Raw genomic sequence first — 26,151 nt, 5'->3', positions numbered from 1 at the left:
GCCGTTTTGAGAACAATTTCTACGTCAAGATGTTTTAAATGACTTTAGACTCGGTGACGCACCTTTGAAATTTCTTTGACGTACAACAGTCGGAAATCGCCGGTTCGAATGCTGCTTTTCGTAGGGAATCTATCATTCTTTCTCTTTCTATCTAACTATTGTTTTAGTTATCTTATCTAATACTAAGCTAACGCATGATCCGCAATGTTTCTAGGGTCCAGGTAACATCCACCGCTACTACATCGCTTGCCAGGCTCCTCTCGCCAACACCGTCGCGGACTTCTGGAGAATGATTTGGGAACAGAACTCACGGCTCATCGTCATGCTCACGGAATATATGGAGAATGGTGTTGTGAGTCATGATAATATACGCTAATAGTGTTGATGAGGAATATAACGAGTGGTTCGACTTCGTGTGCTAGATTATATTGGTAGAATATATTTATACATTTGTATATAAATATTTGAATTCCGTTCTACCGATTGGATAGAACCATCTTGCCGTCTGTAATATGTGAGGGTCTTTCATCTCAATGTATCTAGGGCCTAAAAAAGACGACACGACGGGAGTATGTAGTTTTTTACAAAAATAAATCGCGCGTAGTTTATCCGAAAAATACTAGTTTCATTTAAATCTACTTATTTTATTGAAAAGAATTAAACTTATTATATTTGTTAATTTCTGTTCGCTTTACCTTTACCTTGCATATATATATTAAATTATATAGTTGTTTCCATCCATTGTCTGTTTCAGGAAAAGAGCTATGAATATCTCCCACCATCAGAAATATCGGACAACAAGAGAACCTTCGGCGACTTCCAGATTATATTGAAAAAACGAGAACAACGCGATAAATACGCGATATCTAGTATCCAACTGATCAACATGGTGTCGAGGACCTGGAGGGAGGTCACTCATCTCTGGTATTTTTGGCCGGCGAAGGGTGTCCCAGATGATTACGATTCCGTTATAGACTTCCTCTCAGAAATGAGGAGTTACATGAAGATATCACAAACAGCCAAGGAGTACGACGAAGACGGTACTCTACATTTACGTTTATGTTATGTTATGGTGTCTTTACTGCCGCGGGAGATTATGCAGAACTATTGAATCCATAGCGTTGAAAAATATAAATAAACAAAGTTTGTTTTTTAAGACCTTTTTCTGGTCATTGGTTTAGATTACTCAGGTCAAAGTGAACTATCAATTCATTTAAGCAAATTTAATTTATCACTCCCAGTCTGTGTATATTTGTGTAAAATACGATCATAGCTATCGGCACTGATGCAGGTGTGGAGGTCATATACGAAGACGAGAGTCGCTCGTCCTATCAGAACTTGTCGAAGCTTCGTGAAGAGAACGGCTCCAGCAACGGAGTGAACGTGTACTCACCAGCTCGAGCCGAACAACTACAGAGGAGACAAACAACCAACGGCACGCTCGGGAGGATGAAGACGGCCTCCGAGGTCGAAGGTGAGTTTAGGAGCTATAGGCTCCATCTTTAACAAGGAAATCTGGTTCTATAGAAGAAATCCATTAAAGATAATAGTTAATTTAAGAATTCTTTATAATCAATCTATCTGTGGTTTGCTGATATTTTTTCGAGAATTCAAATCGTAACAGACATTCAATAAGATCTTGATATGCATAAGAACAAGGTGCGTTAGCGCAAAGTCCGAAAATTGTGATATTATACATCTGATATCGTGTTTCAGTATGAAGTAGCCCTCGGATTAGACTTTAGTGGTTTTTAAATGGACAGCTCGTGTCATGTAATATAAGATGTGCTATATGTAGGCGTTCGTCCGTGCGCGTGCGTGTGTGCGTCGGGCGCGGGGCGGTCGTGCGCGCTCATAGCGGCGGAGGTGTGTTCCCGGGCGCTGGCCGGCGGCCGCGTGGACGTGCCTCGGACTGTTCGCGCCCTCAGGCAACAACGGCCTCACGCGCTCGCCAACAGACACCACTACGTGTTCCTCTATAGGGTGAGAGATACTAGCCTATAGTGTACTTAAGCCTTTTATTCATGGTTTAGGGGGCTCGGGGAGAACTGGAGGGAAAGACCCTACCGGCATTCAGAACTCCTCCTTAAACACAAAGTCAACAAGAATGGTCTCTTCTCGCTGAGTGTCTGTGTATATACAAACATGTTCCGACCAGCAAGGAATGACTTTAGCGATGTTTTTTGTCTTGTGGTTGTTGTTGTTACCTGTAGCCTATATATTGAATTAGTTATAAACTAAACCCACTCCATCGTAATACATCTCCTCTCTTGAACATATCCATACTTCTCTCTGTTGTGGTCATTTATCATCAGGCTAGTTTCAGTAAGTTAAAGTACTGGTCAGTGGTATTTTCAATCTAATCCCTACACAATAAAGTTTAAATTTGAAAGTAAAATCAAATCTAATATAGCGTAAATGTTTCTCGCAGCTGCTCAGTGAGTACGGCAACAAGCTGATGGGGGGCGGCGTGGACACCATCTGATGAGGAGTGCCCGCCAGGGTGGTCTCGCGTCGTATGATATAAGACACTCAGTTTGTTGAGGTGCTTCGTTTATATATTTTAAAGGCTTTAACTAGTTTAATACTGTTTCGCGTTCCCACGTCAGTTCCGTCTCTCGCGTGCGGCCTCCGAATTGGATTATACCAAAGCAGCTAACGATCTCTACTGTGAATGGTCGCTCGATACTAACTGATTATACATTAGAGTTAAGATGTTATGGAGCTTTGTAAGGCTTTACGTCGCCATTAACCGACTGGCCCTCCATCATATCAGTAATTGAGAATATTAAAAGATACACATAAAAATATTATTATTATTATTAGAACATTATATTCTAGTTAATTGTTTGTATATATAAGTAAGTCTTGCACTCTAAGTACGAGTTACCATCCCCTCCCTAAACGAAGAGCTTCGATGTTTGGACACTGTTAGTGTTTAGTTTTGTCGTTAACTCGTTCTAAGGCTGCCGGTGAGCGATGCAAGGTAACGAATAATGAATGTAACTGTCCCTTGACCCTCGTCCACCGAGCACCGGACATTGACTTCGTTACCTTAACATTCACTATAACGACATCTGCTGTGATTTCTACTAACTTATATCTAAGTTATCTCTACTAACATCTAGTACGCGCCCATCGCAATCTCGACCCTACGCGGATGTAGAGGCGTGCTAATTTAGTCCGACACTTGTTTGTTTATTTCACGTTCTATTATAATTTTATTTATGTTATCGTTGTAAAGAATTATAGTTTTATAAGTTATTTTATTGTAAGCATTTATTATACGAAAATACACGCACGATCCTGTAACATTCTGTTGTAACGCTATGCTAGAGTACTAGAGCTTTCATTATACATATTGTACCAAAAATTTTTAGCGAAATTATGTCCTTACAGACCTACGATTAGTTCTAAGGTAGCTGATACGCGTAATAAAACTTCCATTTATAAAATGTCTTTTATTTGTATGCCTTCAGAGTCTATAAAGTATTGATGCTGGCGAGTTCATCGTCCTCGCGGAAGTCTTCCTCGACTGTGGAAGCCGTCACATCATGTTGATCAGTCTTTATCAGTTCCTCGATGTCCTCGTCCATGGGACTCTCATCATCAGAACTCGTGGACTTATTTTGCTCATCAATGTTGAAGATTGCGTTTTCTTCTATGAACTTAACTTTTCCTGATGTTGATTGATGCTGTTGTTCGTCGTCTGGTCTTTGTTCTGACCGATTTCCATCCAAACTAATATTATCATGTTGAGAAACGAGAGATGCGGACGATGATGTTTTCCAACCTGCAATTTTTATAAAAATCTTAGTATAATACTGACAATGTTTCTAAACTAAGTATTTACTTACACTGTTCATAGCTGGAGATGAACACCTCGTCCGGCTGAAAGGTGTAACTTAAATTATTACTGGGAAATATCTTTATACATTATATGATATACATATATGTATTTTACAAGCTGTTGTTGATTTTTGTACATATCTAGAGTGTGATGTACGGCGCCTGTGACGTCATCAGAAACGTTCACACCCTGAAATGACGTATTGAGATTTTATATTCCCTTTACAAGTTTTCTATTGTGTACGTCATAATAAATTAAAATTAATACAAACTTACAAAAACATCTTGACCAACATCATGTCTGTTGAAAGATTTCCGAACGACTTCTTGAATGGAGGTCAGCTGCTTCTCGTCAATGTTTAGCTTATTGGCCAACTTTATCAACAATTTTTGTTCTGTGACTTTAAATACATCTCAATAAGTGGGACATTAATTTGGTATTAACACTATATAATCGACAGTTTACCATTGGCTCTCGCAAAATGATCTTCAATGATTTTAATAGCGACATCAACATCCTCATCGTCTAAGCCAATAGCCTTTATTCCATGGTATAAATCTGAATCACAGTTGCAGTCGTAAGTATCGTTGCATATGTGGCAGGCGATGGCCAACTTTTCTCTCACTTCCAATAAAACTTTAAGGTAACCGACTATGAATTGTATTACATCATTCGGTTGTGCTCTCAGTACCTTGGACCAATGGTGTTGAACAGCATTAATATTACAATATCAAATTAATTTCAGGTAGATAATAAGGCGTACCTCTCTTGAAATATCAGATATCAAATCTTTCAGTCCTTCAGGTAAAGCCAAGTTACAGCTTTCTTTTATTTGAGACTGGAGTAGATCCATTGTTATAACAAACGGTCACATAAAGCAGGCCCGTCTTCGAAATCAGGACGGTCCCGCTTAGTCAAAAAAGCTACTAGAATTGAAACTTCAATTCAAACTTGAAGTTACAATTCTAGTAACTTAAGTATTCTAGTAACTTGAATTCAAACTTGGTTATTTTAAATATTAGAATGGTTTAGTATATACAAATAAAACGAAATTCATACTGATAAATATATTTTTTTAATTAATTATAACTTATCAGAGATTTAGAAGAAACCAAACATTGTTCGTTTTGACTTTTGAATCGAAAAAAAATTAAATGATATTTAAATATATTATAAAGTCTACCCCTCTTCTTCGCCTGCATCTTCTTGTTCAGATGTCGGAGCTGTTTCAGGTGCAGAAGATGCAACTGATGTCGTTGGAACACTCTCTGCTTCTCCCTCGGATTCTGCTAAATATTTTTTGAAGTAATCGGTGAAAGCATTCTAGCCAAGTTCAATAGTAATTTCCAATAGGTATAAATAAATTTGTATTATGGCTGTTAATGTAAATAAATTTGTATTACCTGGTAAGTCCTCCGGAACCTCATCCGCCTTGGTATCTGTATCTGTGACGTCAATGTCCTCGGGCGCCAGCACTTCCTTTATTTCTTGGTCTTCTGCCACAGGTGTAATGGTGGATTGATCTGGAAACACTTGCGGTGGTACCTGAACATTAACAAAATATCAATAAGGTGTGGCTTAGGTATAAACACAAATATATATGACAGTTCACCAAGGAGAATGAAATTTTTTGCATCGACGTGTCTTCTTCAGTAATATAGCTCGGCCGTTCCTTGGAGATGCTGACTACACGGCTTTGTCGTTCTGGACATGAAATACTACTTATTATTAATAACAAGGTTATTAAAAAGTATCTAAAATCAGATCATCAAAGCGCGTTACCGTCCGCGACACTGGCCGCTCTACTGCGTCGTTCGCCAGTCGATGAACGACTGAGCCTATCCCTGGTCATGATGTAGTCTGACACTTCATCAGCGTCTTCATCTGGTATGTGTGTTATGGTCTTCATGGGGTCATATTGGAGTCCGAGCTTTTCTGTCGTATGTTGCTCGAACATACTTCTTATATCGTCTTCTTTAACAGTGATACTCTAATGGAAATAGATCAACTTTTGTAATACGATTTATTTTAAAAATATATATAATGTAATTTTTTTTAACCTAAAACAAATATTTGAAATGTTTAAGATTTGAGAAACGTTACCTATTTCATTAAGGTTATTAAAATAGTTAAATTATTTGCTACCATTTGAAATTCAATTAGTTTAGTTAAACTAACAAGCAATGGGCCTAAATCGATTTCTCTAGATTCCGCGATATCCAGGGGAGCTCCTGGCAGATCAACTTTAGGACCTTTCTTCTTTGGCTTCTGTTTCAGATGACGCAGAATGTTTCTTCGCACATGGTATCCCCGGTACGCGGCCTACACAGAACATAATGATTCAAGAAAATATTTGTCATACAATATCCAGGTTGCTCCAACCGTTGAATATTCAAGTCAAGGTTTTAGAGTAAACTATGCTCGTTCGATATATTATATTACTGATCCATCGAGGCACCTGTATTTTCTCAGTGGCGCGAGTCAATTCGCTCATGGATGGTTTGGTTCTTTTATAAAGCTCCAGGGTACGCTGGGCCGCTATCTCCCACGGTTCCTCGGGTTTAATTTTCAATGACTTAAACAATGCATCGTTTATTAAATCAAATTGAATTTAAATACAGTTCATTGATTTCTGAAGATTTCTTCCCGTACCTACCTTTTCTAAAGATTTCTTCCTGTACCAATAATCTCGGTAAGCGTTTCTAGCAACCTGACATACCTTGGCTGTCATCACCTCATCCAGAGGGTATTTTTTGAGTATCCTTTTTATTATTTGACTTTCTTTCAATGAATCTGAAAAATACAGTTGGTAAATATCCGCACATAGTATAATGCTGTTAATACTTAACTAAAACCTTTTCGTCGGTTTGAAACGCTTCGATTTCGTCCTTAATTATTTCGGCGAGATTCTCGGCTTCATTCTGAAATATACATAGGTATATATGTAATTGATAAAAAAAATCGTATTTGTCTGTGTACTCAATATTTTTCAATGGAACCTGGTCCATTCCCAGTTGCATGAGATGTTGTGAGACAGACGGCCGACAGTCACACAGATCTTCAAGTATACTGACTGCCATCACACCGTGTTCTCTCGTCAGCATCATCACTGACAGGTAGTTGGATATGAAGTCGAAAATGTGCTTGGGTTGCTCACGCAAAACCTGGATTTATAGTATGTTACGAGCGTTGGTAAACTTAGTTTTTATTTTCGATATTGTTCTTTTCGTTTATAAATTAGACAATTATAGACAAATTTCTCAGGATATCCTTTAACTCTCTCTTTCCACAAATATAGGATTAAAAATTAAAATATTCGTATTTCCTTATAGTGGCCGCCGACTTTACTAAACCTACAATATTATAATTTCATTAAATAATTTTTCTTTTAATATATTTTATATCAAAAACTAATGTTCCGATTTCAACAAAATTATACGCTCATAGAACCATGACCACAATTTTAATATTAAGTATCCCTAGAAAATAAAAAGGATTTCCTTTATAAAAGCCTTTTAAAGCTGAACTTTGAACCGGTGTGTGAGTATCCTGTATCATGTGACATCGAGGTGTAAGTAATCTGATATCTTCACAGAACAACGCCTTTCATAATATTAACACAATAACACGCGGGAGTAAAGGAACAGAAATTTCATTGTAGGCAGCTTACTAAATATTAAACACTATACCAAATGGATTTTATCAAAAATCTAGGTGCATTTTATTGTGACGTGGCCTATAGGAATAGACTAAACTTTCGCACACTCACTTCCCGTGAAATGTCAGACATAAGTTCCTTGAGTCCTTCGGGTATTGAGAAAACGTTGGCACAGCCATGTTTCTGTAACACATCGTTCATCTTTATTCTGTATGTAAATACGTTTTTAGGCTATATGTCAATCATTATGACGTCAAAATTTCGAATAATTTTCGTACAAAAAAGAAATAATCAAAAGAAAAGTTCCACTGCTTTTATTAAGTGACCGTCTTAAAAGTCCTATTTTCTAAATTAGAGGTTCATTATAATTATTTATTTTACATAAGAAAATTTTGGAGGTACTTTTTTATATAATCTTATTTATAAAATTTCCCTATATATAATTGTTATCTACAGTATTAGTTAATATATAATTATAACTAGAAGAGGTTTGACAAAGAGTCAAAGTAATTCACAAAGTTTCGACTCTTCTTAAGTAATTTTAGTTAAATTAATGTTATAAATACAAAGTCCTATAATTTAATTACACTAGTTGAAACAAAAATATATATCCACCTATCCATTTTGTAGTTTTGACAATAAATTTATGTAAATGCCGATTTTATAAATTTCTAAGACAATGAAGTGACGTAGTAATTTTTTTAAATCATTTGTTAGTTTCGATGAAAAGTATTTATTTAATATTTTATTAAATATTAGTATAATAAAACATTATTCTGGCTCAACACCGACTGCGTGACTACCTACATATATCTATTTTGTGTAACGTACTGAGGTTCATCGTGGTTTGGATTAAAATGTTTCGTTTGTATACATTTAGTAATACTTTATACATTTAGTGTTGTGTATTCTTTTAAAATGTTGCGTATCCTTGTGTTATAATCTTTGCAAGTCAGATTGTAGAAAATAATCACGAAGCTACTTTTCATTACTCATTTGATATCTGTGTTTATTTGATTATATACTACGGTCATATTATTTATACGTTTCATGACAGCAAAATGTATAAACGCGATAATGCATGTATTTTATTGCGTCCCTTTCTTACTAACTATGCGGTTGTGAGAGTGAAAAGGATGTTTATATTGGATTATCCCTAATAAATAATGTCAAAACTTGCTATATTTAGAAAATAATAGATAATTAATGTGTGCGTTCGTTGTAATCAAATAATTTAATAGCGGTGAATCCATAGTGAGGTCAGTCTTAGCCGGGGGTAGATCAGACTAGTGACGAGGCGTCAAGTCTCTTATACAATACGACAGTCAACAGCGTACTGCCAAAGCATTAGGAATAAAGCGTACTGAGGTGATTCGGACGAGTTTCTAATAATATTTTAAAGAAAATTCATTGATAACGAGCGGAGTCGTAAATGATATCGCAGTGTAAATACAAGATTAGTTTTACTGAGTGTAGCGAATACAGGCACGAGTGCGGTCGGTTAATGACATATACATTTTAAATTACATTGAAATAATATACGAAATGGACGTATCAACAGCAAAGGCCATCGCCATGCTGTCCTTGGGATTGGGCAGCTTCATAGCGGGAATGTTGCCAGCGTGTATCTCTCAGAGTTCGAGGCAGAAACATCCTTTGTTAATATCCTGCTTGCTTTGTTTTGGCGGTGGCGTACTTCTCTCCACCTCCTTGGTCCACATGCTACCTGAAGCGCGGGAGAAGTATCCTCAATATTCGGAACTTGTTCTCTGCGCTGGTTTCTTTATGGTTTATCTGGTGGATGAGATCGTTCATTTCTTTTATGGTGCAAGTGAGCGGACACATCTTCCAAGCAGTTTGGGGGATGGAGAGATGAGTCACAGAGCGAGTGATCGTATGAGAAGTCACAGGTCGTATGGGATTGGAGAGGAAACCAGCCTGTTAGCTCGTGGTCTGGGAGCTGCAGATCAAGAGTTGAGCCAGCGGTGTTGCGGGGACGTGGGGAACCCTCGGATGTGTCACGTCAGTCACACGGAACCCTGTAATAAGGGAGCCTCAGGAGTCATCGGATTACTTAGCGCTCTATTTGTACACAGCCTGTTAGAGGGACTGGCCATTGGCTTGCAAGAAACCGCTTCGCAGGTGAGAGTTGATTGTTCATTTAGATTTTTTATTTTAATGTCCACTGTTTGCAAAATCTCCATTTTATTATATACGTAATGAAATTTATACTTGTCTTTATAAATATTCTATTTACACTATGACATAATATTAATAATTATATCTGATACTATAGTTTCGAATTTAAAACCACAAAGTTGGTCGTTACTCTCTGTTCTTAAATTACAAACTATCCTTTACCGACAGGTACTTTTGTGTTGATAATGGACATAAAATGAGGGATTTTTTTCTAAATAAAAATATAGAAATCAGGTAAATGTTGCATTTAATATTATAAAGACGTAGCAAGAATCTCACCTTTGCACTAATTAAATACATCTTATTACAAACAAGGTTCTGCCCCCAATAGTCGCTGTTATTGGGGACAGTTGTTACTCATTAGGAACAATAAGTACTTAATATCAACTGCAAGTATTTGTCACTGAAGAGCTTAGCTCATTTCAGTATTAGATTTAATGCCATCTCCGAGAAGGGGGCTAAGTGAAAATAGCTCATATTTATGTTACGTTCACAGTTCACTATTAAAGTTATGGCATCATAGTAGTTAATGCTGTACTTTCAAAGCAGAGGAGTAACTTTATTAGCGACATTTATTGTGACTTCTTGATGCAAACACATTCTTTAGGCTCTCCGGAACCGGAAATAAAAGGTGGTTTTGTATAAAAAAAACTCGTTTCTTTATATTTTAATAAATTATTTTCATTTTATTGGTGAAAACGTTAGCTAAGAGATAATTATTATTGTAATATATTAATCAATTAATTTACATTGTGCGTGTTTTGATTCGCTGACAGCTGTATGTTTGTTTATGTTGAGACGGCTCTCCCTGAACTGTTATAATACCTACTTGCATTACGTAAAGTGAAGGTCGCCAACGCGACATACCGAACAAAAAACTAAATAGTGAATAAAATATTTATTTCATATTTGTTTTATATTATTAATTGTTATTATTTAATTTATTTACTTATTTCCTTTCAGGTTCTTCTGCTTTTCGCTGCCGTAGCGTGTCATAAATACGTTGTCGGTTTTTGTCTCGGTGCCGAGATATGTGCCAGTGGTGTTGGCAGGATCTGTGCTCACCTGGCTTTCATCACATTGTTCAGTGGAGGATCCGTGGCCGGCATCGCCATCGGGGCCGGCGTGGGCAGCGTCGGCTCCATGAAGGATTCTGTTGCTGTACCGATCATGCAGGTGTGTTATGTCTAATCAAAGTAAACTGTTTTTAAACAAGCTATTAGAAGCGTATTGAAATAACCCAAATATTGCTTTTAGATATGTAAATAATGTACATGGCTTGTGGATATAGAATAAAGAAATCATCCATACTATTACTTTGAGTTTCCTAATCAGACAAAATTAACTCTATACGTGTATTGCGCCAGGCGCTGGCTGCGGGTACTCTTCTGTACGTGACTGTGAGCGAGGTTCTGCCCCGCGAGCGTGCTCGGTGGCACGGCCGGGGGCGCGGGCCGGGCCTTCTACAGATGGCATCTGTCGCTGTAGGATTCGTGCTCATGTACATCTCTACCGCATATATCGGTAAGAGAATGAGTCGTTAGTTATATATATATATATAAGGAAATAAGTAAATTAATCTGTCATTGGTATTCTTTACAGATCATGATGCTGTTTGACTTCTGATTTATCTGACCTACCTTATTTAGTTTTTTGTAAGATAATGTTTTTAAATGTCTCGCTAGATAAGTTTCAATAGCTGAGTACTATATTGTAATGACCTGCTTGTATTGAGTGGAACTTTGACAATAAAACCAATAGTGGTTTTAATATTTTTATTTTATTTAAATTATATTTTTGATGTCAACAAATATTTATACATCGACGCTGATGTTTCTGTCACTGTTAACCAATATTTTATTTTACTCACATTTTTACACGTAATGCGATAATTTTAAGTAGTGTTACAATTAATTTCGAACTAAATTTGGTATGAGTAAAATTAGAGAATAAATACAATAAGTACTACTAAAACAACGGTGTTAAGGCTATTTTATACTTTAACAATCTAAAATCTGGTATTTTGATTATTTTACAAATAAAAATAGACATGGCACTGTTACGTGAGTTGCTAGCATTATTAAAATTGCCGCCAGCACCATCTATGAGCGCATCTAGGCTTACCATACAACACTTGGCTACTCCGCGATAGATGGCGCTGAGTAATTTTATTTTCTACGCTGAACATAGAGTTCTCTGTGATTAAATTTCATTTCCACATAAATGCACAAAATAATCTCAGTCCGTAATACTATTGTTATATTATATACATGTATGTATGGAGGCGATTCTCTTCATACACTAATATCCATACAAATATCGGAATACCTCGTATTACACAGTATAAATAAATGGATAAATCCTTAAGAGCTAATTATAAATACAATAAAAGTATTACAAAATAGAAAATAATACAGATCTTTGACTCGACGCTTACATCTACCGAGAAGTACCTACAAGTACATACAATAACAAAAAATAGCAAATTGTTATTTTAGAATAAATATTCTTAATGTTTAAGTAAGAGAGCGTTGGTAAAGGAAACTTTGTCTCAGCATTGTTCTCTTAAGACTTTTCAACTTGAGGACTGTTTTGATGAACTGTTTGTTTATATAAAGGTATCATAGAGAATACAACTAAATAATTGACACGTCACTGCGCAGTGCAGAAGCTTCAGGCCGCGTTGTTAGTATTCACACTTAGTTTTGGGCCCTTTGTAATTTAAATTTATTGTCAACAGTATTGTTTCTATAAAATTATTGTCAAAATGTACCCTAAAAATACGTTATAAAATATTCGTTCGTTAACTTTTGTATGAATAATATTTTGTAAATAATTCGCAAATAGATTGTATTAGACGAGTAAACAGTGTCGGCGTGTTGAGAGACAATCTCTCTAAACCAGATCGTCTCACACGCGAGGAGATGAGGCACAGAGTCACAGGTCCAGCCGCTTCTATAGTACACAATAACGACACAATAATACACGACACGTCACGACACTTCGTTACACTTCACGCCACTTCAGCAGTCTGTCTGTGTGATCGTGTCGTTCCCGTGTCGTCAGTCGTCGTCGTCTCGGTCGTGTCGTGCCCTCTTCCTCTGCCTGTGCCGCTCCAGTCGCCTGCGATGCGTCCTTCGTTTCGGGGCCAGCTGACACTCGCAGCCAGCTCGCACGATCACATAGTCCATGGACCACCCGCCCGACCCCGGCACGGAGAAGTGTCCTTCGGGTCTGTGTTGAGGGACCTCGGTGGGGGACGAGTAGCGCACCAGCGCGTACGAATACGAGTATTTCTGAACACATCGCGACTGGTTGTAGAGGCGGGCGTCCACGAACCGGCACGGCTTGTCGGCCACGTCCGGCGCGCAGGAGAGCTCGTACAGGCGTTGCTTGTTTTCCCCGTCCTCGTAGAGTTCCACGTACAGCCCCGTGGGTGTCCTGCCTCCCTTCTTGGCGACCATCTCCAGCACGGAGGGACAGCACTCCACCACGTCCTTCTGCGACCCCTCCTTCCTCAGTATCGATTGCATCTCTCGCCAGTGCGACCGCTTCCACGCCGCCGTCGCGTCCAATTCGTCGTCCGTACTACAAATATTATATATATAATTGCATCATCGAACCGTAGACACAGTTTTAATTAAAATAGACTCGTATCTGGTGAAGCTTGTGCATCCATTACTAATATAAAAGTTGTAAAAGATGAGTTCATCGGATGCAATATAATGAGATGGGTGATGAGGGAATGTAAATGAAGTGGTTCCTGGCGGCCCAGTAGGGAGGTAATTTAATCATGTGCGTTATATTCTCTCGGATGGCGGTGAGGACGTTGGCGAGAACATTATACAGATATTACAATAAACACTAACGGTAATGGTGTTTTCATTGCGTCTGCGGCGGACCGGCTCGGAACACTTCATAATGTTATTGGCAAAACGATTTGAAATACTGAGATTTTAAACGTATGTGATATGTGAAACAAGCATCTCAATTATTTCCAATGTATAATGTCTTGTAACGACTCCTAGGATTATCGACTCGTGTAGTGTCTTTTATCTATTTATATAGTTTTGTCTTCTCACGAATTTTTTTAATATATTTTTCAAACTTGTAAATCCAAAACGCAAAATCTTACTGTCTAAATGCTGGGAAGTTGCCTATGTGATATGTAGCTACTGAATATTTATCTTAAATGTGGTGTTTAGGATTTAATTTATAACTAACTTATATAAATTTCCATAAATTTTGCTTAAGTTTAAAATATATGAAAACGATGAATTTAAGATAAACAAAATGTATGCTGATTATAAATGAAAGAATATATCGTGTGGGGATACTGGATGAGAGCATGAAAAGTGTTCAATGGTAATCAGAGCGGGAATGTTCGTGAGTGTAGTATCTGAGATGTACTCACAGCACACGGTGGTGATGCGGTTGGGCGCGACGCACGCGGCTCGCGTCGCCTGTGCCCGCCACCGCCCCGCACAGCACCTGCACACGGCACACACACGTTATATACTAAAATATTATGTTAGCACTATACACAGCTCTACACAGGTTCGTCTCACACAGTATTTAAATGGAGTTGGTATGCCGTATGATAGTCTTATATGTAGGGGGTGTATATACGCAAACACTCATACTGAATTCACTAAGCCTGTAGAACGGTAGAATTCCTTATTACCATAAAGCTAAGCTAAAAAAGCATAAGGTGTTGAAAGAGTTCTCGCAGAACCAGCCCTGTATGGTACAGAAGAGAGCAGAGTTTTTTCAAAAAGGCACAGTTTCGGCAATGACTGTACTCACTACTCGCTCATCAGACCTAACAAAGCTGTTTCCTTGCGTACATCATTAAATATCATAACAAATGACAAGCCAATTGTTCTTTAGAGAGCACTCTTTATTGTTGATTGTTAAAGACAAATGTTTATCATCATATAACTATTTATGACACTACGTTTTGTTTCTTTTCTTTTCTTGTTTGTTGTTTTGAAATAAATAAATAGATGGAGGCGCCGTCGCGGCGCGCTCCGGGTGACGGTGACGGCTGACTGGACGGCTTATATACGTGTGTATATAAGCCGTATATATCAGGAATAAAAATTCCTAGCTTTCATAACATCTTCCTAGTATATCTATATATGTCTCTTTATATATTTCAAGTAATAACATCTTTGTTCTAACAGTAAATAAGCAGAGATTTGAATGTCATTTACATTCTTCATATAGTGTAGTAGACGTCCAACTGTACTTATTATGTAACCTATTTGAAAGCTGACTAATACAATATACTCTACTCGTGATTTGTAACGAGAGCCATGAAATCCTGAACCGTTGTTCGTTATAGCCCTTATTGTTATAGAAATAGAGTATATTTTATGTTATATATTAAAGCGACGTGTTTCAGCTTCTGTGATTTACTCGTGTCTGAATTGACTCATACAATTATATAGCCATAACAATAATATGAATCGTTTGTTAAATTATATATTATATACGTGAGTTTATATCGTGCAAACAGTAAAGGACTCGATAGTTATGTGTTTAAAACGACTTGTGAATTCACATTTCGCTGCTAATAAAGTTTTGTTTATGGAATTAAATAATATTTTAGCACATGAATATTATTTGTTACAAATGATATATATTTATAATTTTATATTACAATATGTAACTATTTTATTTCCTTGTAATATTAGTATCAATGATTATTGTCTGTGGAACTTTTCTTTGACATCTGTAAACCACATAATTATAATTAAGATAATTTAAAAACGGTGTAATAATTCAGTAACAGTTATAGTACTCTTGTTAGTTGTCGTTGTTAGTATGAGAGAGGATTTATACCTCCTGAGTGAGTCTTTATTGGTCACATTACGCCCGTATCTGTAAATTCCTGATAGACCTTACAATATACTCAATCACGGATTTTCTTTTCATGAAAACATCTACTATAATGTTTGAGAATTCATTATCTGTATGTTATAATAATTACGAATACGTTAAGAAATACATGTGCTTATTATCTTTACATAAATTTTTGCATCTCACTTTATATAATAAGCCATGAGCTATACTTTTGTGGGTCGATTTTTTATTAGGGTTTGGTTTATATTATTTTAAATTTATTCTTATTTATTCGTGTTTACATATGTATAATTATTTATTAGGTTTTCTATATAAATGCAATAAAAATTTGATTAATAATGGACCCTCGGGAATATTGGAAATCCTTTTTATAGTATTTGATCCTAGGAGAAATACTGTCTATAACCGAAATTGACTCATCTTAACCTCTGGCTTATTCGTGAGAACGTTGGACCAACATCAACGCCAAAAATCATTGTACTCGCATCTTGCTCCACTATGAAGGACTTTTTTCAGAATTCGAACAAATTTCCTTCAAGTTAAATTTAAATAAATGAATGGGACCAAACCAACGAAAACGATCAGTTAACGATATTTAAAATAGCAAATGGATCGATGATAGTGGCTCATAACAGTGGCTTATTTAATGCTTGACGCAATATAAATATGACGTCATAATATTTAATTACAACACCCTGTATAATTTCTTTCTCTTATATATGTTAAGTTAATTTAAAATGTTTACTGACTGTGATGTAAAAGCTCTGCCAGCTGATGGTGACTTTTCATTAGATCTCGAGTTCACTTTCAATACAAATACAACTTTTACTCGCGGCTCCACTCGCTGTTTGTTTTCTTATTGAGACAAGCTAGTCGAGTATACGTTTTCACGGATAATATATATTAAAAAAGGGAAAGTATCTAAAATACTTCAAATGTCAATTTTAATAAATTATTATTTATTAAAGCTATAAATCTCGTTTGTTTGTGAGATAGGATAGTATCTACGCTCATTTCAGTAGATATACCCCAAGTAGGGATTGTCACACTGCGTACGGAGAGATGACAGTTTTTCATTGATAAGTCTTGCCACATTACAGTATTAAAGTGGGTTACTGAGTACGAAACGGGAAAGGTTTCGTATGTAGTATGGCGAAAGAAACTTGTGTAAAGCATTAAAATTAAAATATTTCGATAGCAAAATTATTACTCTAATTTACATTTATAATAGTATGATGATAAAAATATAATATATATTTTTTAATTAATTAAAACTTCATTAATTCTTTTATTTATTTTTTAAGAACAAGTTATGTCACAGACGATATAAACTCAAATAAATTTATGAAAATGTAACTTATTTTATAAAGTAATCTAACAAGTATTTATTAGAATGGAATAAATATCTCAAGCCCTAGCACGTGTCTGTTTTGACAGTCTCAACTGACAGCTTCCAGTTTTGCGAAGGTTTGTGAACGTTCGCTTTTCACATTGTACCTGAACCCAGTACTGTTCTCATGTAACTCGCCACCTTTCCGTCCACTGAACTATTGAGTTCGTATAAATTATGAAGAAAACAAACGTCAATGATTTATATTTAAATGTAAGTGAAGTGACAGCTTCAGACATTATGGAGCGGGTATTTATTAATATCGAAGTCAAGCTGTTTTCCGCCGTTAATATATATGTAGATTTCATTTAAGAGGCATCCAAATGTTGTATTTTGAGACTCACGTGTGAATACTATTTAGGCGATTTATATTCTGTTATAATGTAATCTCACGTTAACATTTCTGTCATATAATTTTTATATATTATATTTATTTGGTTAAATATAATCTGAATATTCAATTAATTATTAATTGAAATGTTTGCGACGTGTCTGTATTCTAGACGTCTGTGTAGATTTAACGAGTAACGATAATATTTATTGTTGAGATAGTTTTAAATCCGTAAATCGTTTTTAATAAATAAAGAACATTACAAACGGGAAATATTAAGAGGCGTAGAGTAGAATAATGGTGATAGTTTTAATAAATGTAGTCTGCAGGCGGATTATAAAAGTGAAAAACAGGTGGTATTAAGTGTGATGCGTATCAAGAATCATGAATAATTAATTACACATGAATACTAAATATCATACGTATTGAATTTGTGAAGTTTTCTTTGACGTGATACTTTATGTATATTGTCTCTTTCTTAAATTATGAACCGAATTAATATTATAATTTAAATCAAATTACGGTACTCAGAACGAACATATACTCAATATATTAAATGTTATAGAAATATTTAAAAACTAACATAAAAATTCTAAACTCAAATAAGAGATCGCTAACAGTTAATTAATGTTGTGCATTCGCAGAAACGTTAACGGAAAGGTTATTTGATGGATGAAGTGTCAATTATATTTTACGACGAGTGTTATGTATTACGACCAGTTGATTTGTTAACTATTATTTTAATATCGCGAGAAACAATCTTGTTTAATTATTTTATATTAAATATTATCCATTAACACTCGGCAATATCAGTCTTTGTTGGCTGTATTTGTTATATCAATGTTACGACTAGCCATAAATAAAATAAAGTCTGTTTATATCTATTTAAATAAGATTTATAATATAATTGCATTGCATTGCCAGTGAAAATCATAAGTAGGTATCGTAAATCATACAGAATAACCTAATCACATAAAATTGTGGTTTACGGAACTATTAAAATTTGGATGTCAAACTGATTTTACTGTTGCTGTAAGCGGCACAGAGCTCGTGAGATACGATTTATGAAGACTAAACATTGGATTAAGTTAAAAGGACTCCTGTGGGTGTTTATTATGAAATGATACCTTTTAAATCAGGATAACTAATAATGTGTATCCATTATACATTATACAGATAGCATAAGTTCACATTTTAAAGTCACGTTTTTATTTGAAAACATTCGTATGTCGATACAATTTATTGAAGATATTGTTGTAGAATATTAAATGTTCCTTACACTGAACGTTTATATGTATATATGTTTTTTATGATCTTTTTATTTCATATAAGTTATTGCGAATCTATTTTTCTTTTGAACTTCTTCGAAGTTATGTTTTAAATCTTTTTGCATATAAATTGTTAGAAGAAACTATTATTATAAGGATATATCTATTTATAAAAATAATATAAAATGTGTGTCTTACTGTATCTCGATGTGGATGTTCCATAAACAGCTACTGGTTATGTTTTACGACCAGTTACCGATAAACCTCATAGCAGTATAATAGTAAACAAAAAATATTTTGCTTGGTAACTTGATGGTTACATTACAAAATAGATCTCATGTAGGATATAAATAGTAAATTGTTACGAAATGTATTTTTTTTTCAATTGGCCACTTCGCTTACGACCAGTGTCTTAACAATACGTCCGACCAGTTAAATAAGTAATAACAAAATAATTGAAGCCAATAAAAGGTATTCGTGTTCGTTTCGTTCCACTGACACACAATAGAATTCACAGGTCGTTTTCCAGAGAAGCATTGTCCGATAATTTAATTGTATATTGTTATCTGACGCTCCTATTGTACTGTTCGTAATGATATTATGAAAAACGTGTTTTAACACAAAATTCAAACAAACATGTGCTTGTTAGAACTGACGGTTATACACGTAATACTAACCTTGATATTAAATTGTTAATCTCAAAGTTATGGAAGTAAAAGTCCATTGACCCGAAGCTGATTAAATTGTGTTTTATTTAGTATATATATTGTTATATAAAGATTTTTATATACGAATCTATTATCATTCGTGTTAAATATTTTTATCGTTAAGTATAAGTCACTCGGTGCTTAAGGCAGAGTCATCTTGATTTATTTCCAAACAAATTAGCCGGTCCTTCAAAGGATTTTCAGACAGCACTCGATCTAATGGAGAGCGAAAATCTTTACAGCAGACGGACCACTTTAGATAAACATGAAAGCGGATTACATTGTGACGTGTGAATATTACGTATCACTTATTAATATGTATATACAAATAGATCAATTCTTAATGTATTGTTTTTATGTTATTAACAGGACTGAAATTGTATTGTTAATAAGTTCAAAAATAACAAACATATAACAATATTATGTATATAAAGATAAAATAATGTCATGCGTATTAATGTAGGTTTTTTATATTTAATGTTTATAAAAAAAATCTTTTGATCATATCTTATATTCCTAACAGCAACAGGAGTCCGGGTGATACTGTGTGGTATGATAAAGCTGAAACGTAAAATGAGTAAATATAATTAATTCCACAAATCTCTTCACGGGTCCGTCTGTATTTAGATAAATGAAATTCTTTATCTTTAAACATATATATCTATTTATCTAAACATATACAGAGTAATTAAAATTTAATTTGATTTAAGTAATGAAAAAGATTACATTTAGATCTTAAATAACGACAATGCAATTACTACAGCTATGAAAGGCCCACAGATGTCTTTACAGAGCATCATGCTTAGTACGAATTATGACTCATGTAACGTATTTATTATAACTGGGATACATTATAACTAACAAGTGACAAGCACACCATGGCAACAAAAATAAAAACTCATAGTGGGCGTGAAACTATCGAGACAACGTGTAGTAAGCGTAACGCGTTAAGTTTATTTTAGTATGTTTAATAATAAAAGTAGTCCGTTAAATGAAAGCTGCGTTGCGAAGTTAATAAGTAATGTGAATGATGTTCAGCACCGTGTGTAATTGGATGTCAAACAAGAGGTCTCGTAATACCCTACTTGATACCGCGTCAAACATCAGCGGCTTTAAGTACGGCGTTTTATTTTTGACATGGGCTTGCATGAAGCAACTCTTGTTTTATTACCAGATTCCATATTCGCTGTAACAATATGGATTTCTTTTATATTTTTCGGGGACTGTTTGTTTGTTTTTTTTTTGTAATGGTCTTTCGATCTTTCTGGTTTTCTTGGGATTGTATTTTTAAGAATTTTAGGATATATGAACGTTAAATTAAGTAAGGTTCGGTTGTCAAGGACCTAGAGACAGATAAATGAATCAAAATTTTGTTTTTTAATTTACATTGGGATATATGAGGTAAACTTGTACATTAAAAAAAAATCTCTGGTTTTTATATTTATATTCAAAAACTTAATAAATTTAAATAATTATTTCTTGATACATTCGAAACTTTTTTCTTAAGTAAATATTAATTTAAACCTTTACCTACAAGTAAGACTTCATTTAATTTTTTCACAGTTTTGCGTTTCGAAGTAAACGACGTCATTCAATAAGGCCTCGTTCAGACGAACAACTAAACCAAACAATCTCATCAGTATTTATAAGTCTGACCAGGATTATATAAATTACGTTTTGGACTTTCACAAAGAACAGTGGACATTTGAGTTGTGAGTCCATAACAAACAGATCACCGTAATATATTAAACAACTAAACACGGACGACATTGAAATATGTGAATCGGGATTAATCGAGAAATATGTACCCTTTATCTTACACCGACGCCGCCTTCACAGGGTTGACAAAAACATTTATTACCAACTAAAAAATATAACTAACCATATTTGTTATTACGGCAATTATTATTATTTGTTTTATTAAAGGATGCTCGTATATATTTCTATTATGTAATTAAAATTTTTCAAAAAAAAAAACTCGTTACTGACACCCCTGAATCAAATACCAACTATGAATCAATAAACGTACATCGGGTCTTAGAGTAAACTTTGAATAATGGACACAAATGTATGTGTTTAAGTTATCGCTATCTTTATTATAATATATTGTGGTGAGAGAGAAAGCTCTACAGGACATTAGGAGTAAAGGTGCATTATAATAATGCTGTAACATATTGTTCTGAATAATTACTATTTACATATATTAAGGCAAGAAATCGGTTTCCATTAAAAGTAAAAGAATCTTGACTGAACTTCGTAAGAAAAAAGAGGACTTTATTGCAGTTAAGTCAAAGTCCTAAGCTATGAACGTAGGTTGGACTTGAGTTGTTAAAATACTAAATTAAATTCATCTCTAACTGCAGTTTTTATTCTGATATCGGGTTACAAGAGGCGCCATAATATTAGTAGTGTTGTAAATACAGCCCTAAACGTGTCCATTGGTTCCAGATATTGGTACTTCAGGAGCCTGTTCACTGCTGTAAATGATTTTTGCGGTTTTGAGGTATATTAACAGTGACTAGCTATTTATACTTAATATGTTTGTCAATTTTATCTATGTATAGTCTTAACTACCTTGAAATTATTAAACATATATGTATATAAATACTGTTAGGACTATGTTATTATATGATAATTTTTTTTTAGTTAACAATCGTCATCTACATTATTGAGTTATTTTTTATTTCGACGACATCTGATAGATTTTTCGGAGTCTGCCTTTTCGGAAAATATGATTCAATTAGTTGTTCTATTTGGTCACCAAGGATATGTTTTAGGGATTCTCCAAGTAACAGTTCTTCATGTCTACGATCTCGTGACGGCGGTAGACTAAGATAATATTTATCGATTGGAAATAAATTCTTAATCAACCCTCCAGCGCCTTTCAAGAACATCATGAATGGCGAATGTTTACAAACATTTGACCAACAAATTATTTGTAGAGACGCTTCCCGAAATTCAAAAGGACCGTGGACCAATATTTGGTAAGACCTTTGACAAACACGTTACTCTGGTGCATGAGAAATACACTTGCGGTGGGATCGATTTCCTGTTTGCCCACGATAAGGGCTTCAACACACATTGTATGGAATGTTAACAATGGTATGGACACCCGCATTATTACTCTGTATTGTTTACTGTTTAGCGAGTCCTCATGGATGTAGTTATGTTCTGATGAAGGACGGTCCACCTTGACCTGTACTGGGAGAGCCCACAGCTTGACAGGCTGGCGGCCTGATGTCCCTTACCGGAACCAGAAGAGATTCTGGCCAAGATATTCCATTGGCTAGAGTTGCGTCAAAAATGCTTTTACTATAGTGTTCCTATTGGTAGACTTGAATGTACCTAGATAATAACTTTCTTTACATTTAGCTGTTTCTATATGTTGCACCAAAATATTTTAATGATATGGAATCTTGCTATAATTTGAATTTTACCAGAGTGCCCCAAAAACAGGAGGGACTTTTGGGATGATCATTGTGAAACTTTTATAAAATAACGGTTATAAAGATTTTTTGACTTTGTGGCATGTTGATGGATTGTAAAGTAAAGACTAAGTTAATAGTATATAAAGATGATATGAAAAATAATATCCACTTTGATATCGTTTACATCACTGACTCTTTGTATCACGATAAAAAGAAAAAGTTAGGCTTTATATATAAAAAGAAATTTTGACGACACAATATAAAAAAAACAACTCATTTGATTTACCATATCTATAATGCTTATCAGATAAATTATAATTGACGGAATTATTACGTGTAATTTGCAAAAAGTCTAAATTAAACAAATCATATATATATTTTTTAATAACAATAATTCGTATTTACCTATACACATGCTGTTAATTTTTTATATATATATAACAGTATTTTATTGTGGATCATTTAGTTTTACTTTAAACAAAGCTCTCGCTTTTAATTATTTTAGATATAAAACAACGTCCTTTATGTATTTTTGTACAAAAATCACTCCCACCGTGTCACTGCAAAGTGCCAACAGTGATATGACACGTTCTTTTAAGAATCTACATTTTTTATTATTGCTTTATTTTCCTTTAACCGTCATGTGCTATTTTATTTTAGAACTAAGTATGTATAATTAAATTTTCCTTCAATTTCAATTCTACGGCGTTAGTATTGAAAATAATTGAAATTATTTGAACGGCCATTAATAAATTATTGCTAGATGTCAATTTTTTTTACGGCTGGCAAAAAATATCTCGTAATTTGGGGTTAATTTAAATATATTAAATTATATAAATATTGGTATAGTATATTAACTGTATATTATATTATTTGAGGCAAACTTCCAAAGTTTAATTCCGAACACTCCTTTATAACGTAGGGTTCAAAGTGACTAATATCCTATTTCGCACGGCCGCATAATGAGAGGTTATTGTCAAGATCAATTGAATTGTTATCAGTAGTGTATACCGGTATGTCCTGGTGTGCTGACACTGCCGACCCTAGCTTACTATAAGCACCACACTATTTTATTTAAATTAATGGAAGTTCATGACCTTTAAGGATCCATCTGACTCTGGAGACGTGTCGACTTAGATTTATATGTATTTGAAGACGTATCGAAACTTGACTGGGATTATGAATGTCAGAAAATTTTTATTTTATAAAAAACTTGGTATGACCGTATGGAATAGTTTTTTTTTACGTATAAATCAAATTAATTTTCTAAACTTTAAGTAGCCTAAGTTGCGGCTGGTTACATAAGCTGTATTCTAGTGAAAGTAGCTTTAAAATTTAAATTAAATTTAGATATATAAATCTAATTCCAGAGATTAAAAAAAAAACTAACAGACACACAGGCGAAAATATTTAAAAAATTTGGTGAATATCGATTCTTTATCCGTATTTTGTGAAAGTGGTTATTTTTACATGATGCATATACACTCTATTTTTTTTTTTGAAGATCTATAATCTTAAAACGAACAAAACACCATCAGTCAGATGATAATGACATTTTCAGTGAACAGGAATCTGTTAATTCCGGTTAGCTTAGTCCTGGGACACTTGATTGACCGCTGGTCATATCGGACTACAAAATTGCAACTGTCGGATTACAAACATGTAAAAAAATAAAAGAGAAAACATTAACTGCATTCATATTAAATCTGACATTCAAAAGCTCGCACCAACATTATTGTGACAGCTTTTTAATTTTATATTTTTCATACCTTAATAAAATATTACTTATACAGATCAGGTATAGTGACTCGTTCTCTGTTAGGTTAGCATGTATTTTATATGTACATATATCTGAATAGAACAAACATTAAAATTGTGAATGATATTAATAACATAAAGTAGGCATAAAGAGGTAAGATTTAAGAGAATAGGAAGGTGGTGAGGTTAATTAAATAACGTAAGATATGGATAGAAGAGATCCGTGGGGATACTGCGGCGGTATTAATACAATAAGGAAGTATATAACTTGTTATTTGAGAGCTTCATAAATCCTACATCGTAAACTTAGACATGACAGAGCTGACTTGACAGCGGAGAAAGACGGCCGTGTAGGATAGCCTAACAACACACAATAAAATATATAATTACTATAAAAAAATATATATATTATAAAAAAAAATATTAATATTATATAATAAAATAGTCATTGTTTTGGTATTAATTATTTTTTATATTTTATCACAACTAAGGCATAAAGATCATTAAGGAAAAACTACAAAAACCTCTAAATGCATTTAGCTATTCCACTATGACGTCCGAGGTCAATGAAACCGCTCCCATTGTTCCAGGGGTATTAAACAATTGCATGAACTTTTACGAGCTAATTTATCACTTTGTATTGCAAATTTTTATTGAACCAACAAACAAACAGTTTACGGACCCACTGTAGTTATTTATTTTAGACATTAGTTGGAAGGTTATCGCTGATTGAATAACACATTAAAATATTCAGCAATCTAAAGATAACGCGCCAAATTATGACGTAGAAGTATTGTAAGCGTTTGACATTAATACGATATTAAAAAGAGATTTCAGTGGTTATCGGTTCAATGGCGGTTAAATATTTGATGATGTATTGTTTAATGTCACTGTATTGTTAGAATAATAAAAGTTGTGCGGTGTCAATAACCGAAAAGTAAGTGAATTGGGTAAAAAAATAAATATGCATCACCGAATTATACTTTCATTTAAGTAATGTAAACAGTAATTTGAAACACTAAAACGGGTGTCCACACAATTTTGTAATAGAAGCATATATTTATCCTAATTCACTAACACAAAACTTGCAATATAATGAAGATGTATTTTTTTTTAAAGATTTTTTTTTTGTAAACGACATATCGCGCAAAGACATTGTGATATAATCAGGATTTCGTAACGAAAAAGTTATATTTGAAAAATTTTGATTTTATGTTTTGTAAACTGTATTAGTTTAGAAAATTACTCAACATCACAAATTACATTTATTTCATATTTGTGAAATTCATTATAAAGGGATGAACGTTTATAAATATTAACATTTTAAATTGGGTTTTTAAACTATATTCAAAGGTATGTTGTTAGATTTATTAAAATTAATTAAAGTATCACTCACTCACCATAATAATCGCGACGAGCAAAATTAAATTTATCCGAGGATTTAAATAAATCATACATAAAAATTGACGAAGCCACTTTACATTTGATGTTCGTAAACTAGCGATCACTTATTAACATTTTTGTCAAACTTCTAAACTAAAAAAAGTATGATATAAAAACTTTTTTCTCTTTCTTTTTTCTAACAACATTATGTCGAAGTCAAAGAACCATTTGTTTATTCCCGAACGTTTGGCGCGCCGCTTGACAGCTAAACTTTTTCTATTCGAGACGACTTGATCTGCTAAAAGCCGGCG

At 34.2% G+C, this 26,151-nt stretch overlaps 5 protein-coding genes across 7 annotated transcripts in view; 2 read left to right on the top strand and 3 right to left on the bottom strand.

The window, feature by feature from the left end:
* LOC133319356 (mucin-2) overlaps nucleotides 1–3,455 on the top strand; it is a 32,313-nt gene extending 28,858 nt beyond the window's left edge. For both annotated transcript variants that reach the window (XM_061523413.1, XM_061523414.1), the window contains exons 7-11: nucleotides 215–352; nucleotides 755–1,040; nucleotides 1,292–1,474; nucleotides 1,799–1,983; nucleotides 2,432–3,455. In XM_061523413.1, the coding sequence (XP_061379397.1) occupies nucleotides 215–352; nucleotides 755–1,040; nucleotides 1,292–1,474; nucleotides 1,799–1,983; nucleotides 2,432–2,485 (846 nt within the window). In that variant the 3' untranslated portion in view covers nucleotides 2,486–3,455. The remainder of the gene's footprint in view (nucleotides 1–214; nucleotides 353–754; nucleotides 1,041–1,291; nucleotides 1,475–1,798; nucleotides 1,984–2,431) is intronic.
* On the bottom strand, nucleotides 3,447–4,784 carry LOC133319358 (uncharacterized). Of its 2 annotated transcripts, none has more exons than XM_061523416.1 (6): nucleotides 4,614–4,784; nucleotides 4,316–4,541; nucleotides 4,126–4,244; nucleotides 3,965–4,039; nucleotides 3,858–3,891; nucleotides 3,447–3,793 (listed from the first exon to the last, which is right to left on the bottom strand). In XM_061523416.1, the coding sequence occupies exons 1-6, from the start codon at nucleotides 4,701–4,703 to the stop codon at nucleotides 3,483–3,485; spliced, it is 855 nt and encodes a 284-aa protein (XP_061379400.1). In that variant the 5' UTR covers nucleotides 4,704–4,784; the 3' UTR covers nucleotides 3,447–3,482. The 2 variants fall into 2 exon arrangements, with proteins under 2 accessions (XP_061379400.1, XP_061379399.1); XM_061523415.1 differs by having other exon boundaries at nucleotides 4,126–4,250; nucleotides 4,614–4,783.
* A 142-nt stretch (nucleotides 4,785–4,926) lies between these two features.
* Nucleotides 4,927–7,750, bottom strand: LOC116768013 (uncharacterized). The gene is made up of 10 exons (XM_061523417.1): nucleotides 7,620–7,750; nucleotides 6,850–7,014; nucleotides 6,707–6,771; nucleotides 6,507–6,648; nucleotides 6,309–6,425; nucleotides 6,029–6,172; nucleotides 5,633–5,840; nucleotides 5,463–5,554; nucleotides 5,254–5,395; nucleotides 4,927–5,136 (listed from the first exon to the last, which is right to left on the bottom strand). Exons 1-10 carry the CDS (start codon nucleotides 7,707–7,709, stop codon nucleotides 5,030–5,032), a joined length of 1,272 nt encoding a protein of 423 aa, XP_061379401.1. The 5' UTR covers nucleotides 7,710–7,750; the 3' UTR covers nucleotides 4,927–5,029.
* An 846-nt stretch (nucleotides 7,751–8,596) lies between these two features.
* On the top strand, nucleotides 8,597–11,477 carry LOC116768016 (zinc transporter ZIP3). The gene is made up of 4 exons (XM_032658634.2): nucleotides 8,597–9,650; nucleotides 10,671–10,883; nucleotides 11,075–11,231; nucleotides 11,310–11,477. The coding sequence occupies exons 1-4, from the start codon at nucleotides 9,054–9,056 to the stop codon at nucleotides 11,324–11,326; spliced, it is 984 nt and encodes a 327-aa protein (XP_032514525.2). The 5' UTR covers nucleotides 8,597–9,053; the 3' UTR covers nucleotides 11,327–11,477.
* On the bottom strand, nucleotides 11,469–26,146 carry LOC116768021 (uncharacterized). The gene is made up of 3 exons (XM_032658640.2): nucleotides 25,858–26,146; nucleotides 14,122–14,198; nucleotides 11,469–13,295 (listed from the first exon to the last, which is right to left on the bottom strand). Exons 1-3 carry the CDS (start codon nucleotides 25,909–25,911, stop codon nucleotides 12,770–12,772), a joined length of 657 nt encoding a protein of 218 aa, XP_032514531.1. The 5' UTR covers nucleotides 25,912–26,146; the 3' UTR covers nucleotides 11,469–12,769.
* Nucleotides 26,147–26,151: the final 5 nt, after the last annotated feature.

The sequence above is a fragment of the Danaus plexippus genome, chromosome 19 (genome assembly GCF_018135715.1).
Source record: "Danaus plexippus chromosome 19, MEX_DaPlex, whole genome shotgun sequence".
Lineage (NCBI taxonomy): Eukaryota > Metazoa > Arthropoda > Insecta > Lepidoptera > Nymphalidae > Danaus > Danaus plexippus.
The sequence above is the reverse complement of the archived record's forward strand: the minus strand, read 5'-3'. Positions and strand labels throughout refer to the sequence as shown.

What these genes read in the sequence shown, in the direction of transcription:
- LOC133319358 (XM_061523415.1), bottom strand. Translation starts at nt 4,703, where the DNA reads ATGGATCTACTCCAGTCTCAAATAAAAGAAAGCTGTAACTTGGCTTTA. An exon ending in TATCTGATATTTCAAGAGAG is followed by an intron (nt 4,542 to 4,613) that starts GTACGCCTTATT and finishes CATTGGTCCAAG; the next exon opens with GTACTGAGAGCACAACCGAA. An exon ending in TCATTTTGCGAGAGCCAATG is followed by an intron (nt 4,251 to 4,315) that starts GTAAACTGTCGA and finishes ATGTATTTAAAG; the next exon opens with TCACAGAACAAAAATTGTTG.
- LOC116768013 (XM_061523417.1), bottom strand. Translation starts at nt 7,709, where the DNA reads ATGAACGATGTGTTACAGAAACATGGCTGTGCCAACGTTTTCTCAATA. An exon ending in TGCAACTGGGAATGGACCAG is followed by an intron (nt 6,772 to 6,849) that starts GTTCCATTGAAA and finishes TGTATATTTCAG; the next exon opens with AATGAAGCCGAGAATCTCGC. An exon ending in AGCGGCCAGTGTCGCGGACG is followed by an intron (nt 5,555 to 5,632) that starts GTAACGCGCTTT and finishes TTTCATGTCCAG; the next exon opens with AACGACAAAGCCGTGTAGTC.
- LOC116768021 (XM_032658640.2), bottom strand. Translation starts at nt 25,911, where the DNA reads ATGATTTATTTAAATCCTCGGATAAATTTAATTTTGCTCGTCGCGATT. An exon ending in TGCTCGTCGCGATTATTATG is followed by an intron (nt 14,199 to 25,857) that starts GTGAGTGAGTGA and finishes TGCCGTGTGCAG; the next exon opens with GTGCTGTGCGGGGCGGTGGC. An exon ending in CCGCATCACCACCGTGTGCT is followed by an intron (nt 13,296 to 14,121) that starts GTGAGTACATCT and finishes TAATATTTGTAG; the next exon opens with TACGGACGACGAATTGGACG.
- LOC116768016 (XM_032658634.2), top strand. Translation starts at nt 9,054, where the DNA reads ATGGACGTATCAACAGCAAAGGCCATCGCCATGCTGTCCTTGGGATTG. An exon ending in TGCAAGAAACCGCTTCGCAG is followed by an intron (nt 9,651 to 10,670) that starts GTGAGAGTTGAT and finishes ATTTCCTTTCAG; the next exon opens with GTTCTTCTGCTTTTCGCTGC. An exon ending in TTGCTGTACCGATCATGCAG is followed by an intron (nt 10,884 to 11,074) that starts GTGTGTTATGTC and finishes GTATTGCGCCAG; the next exon opens with GCGCTGGCTGCGGGTACTCT.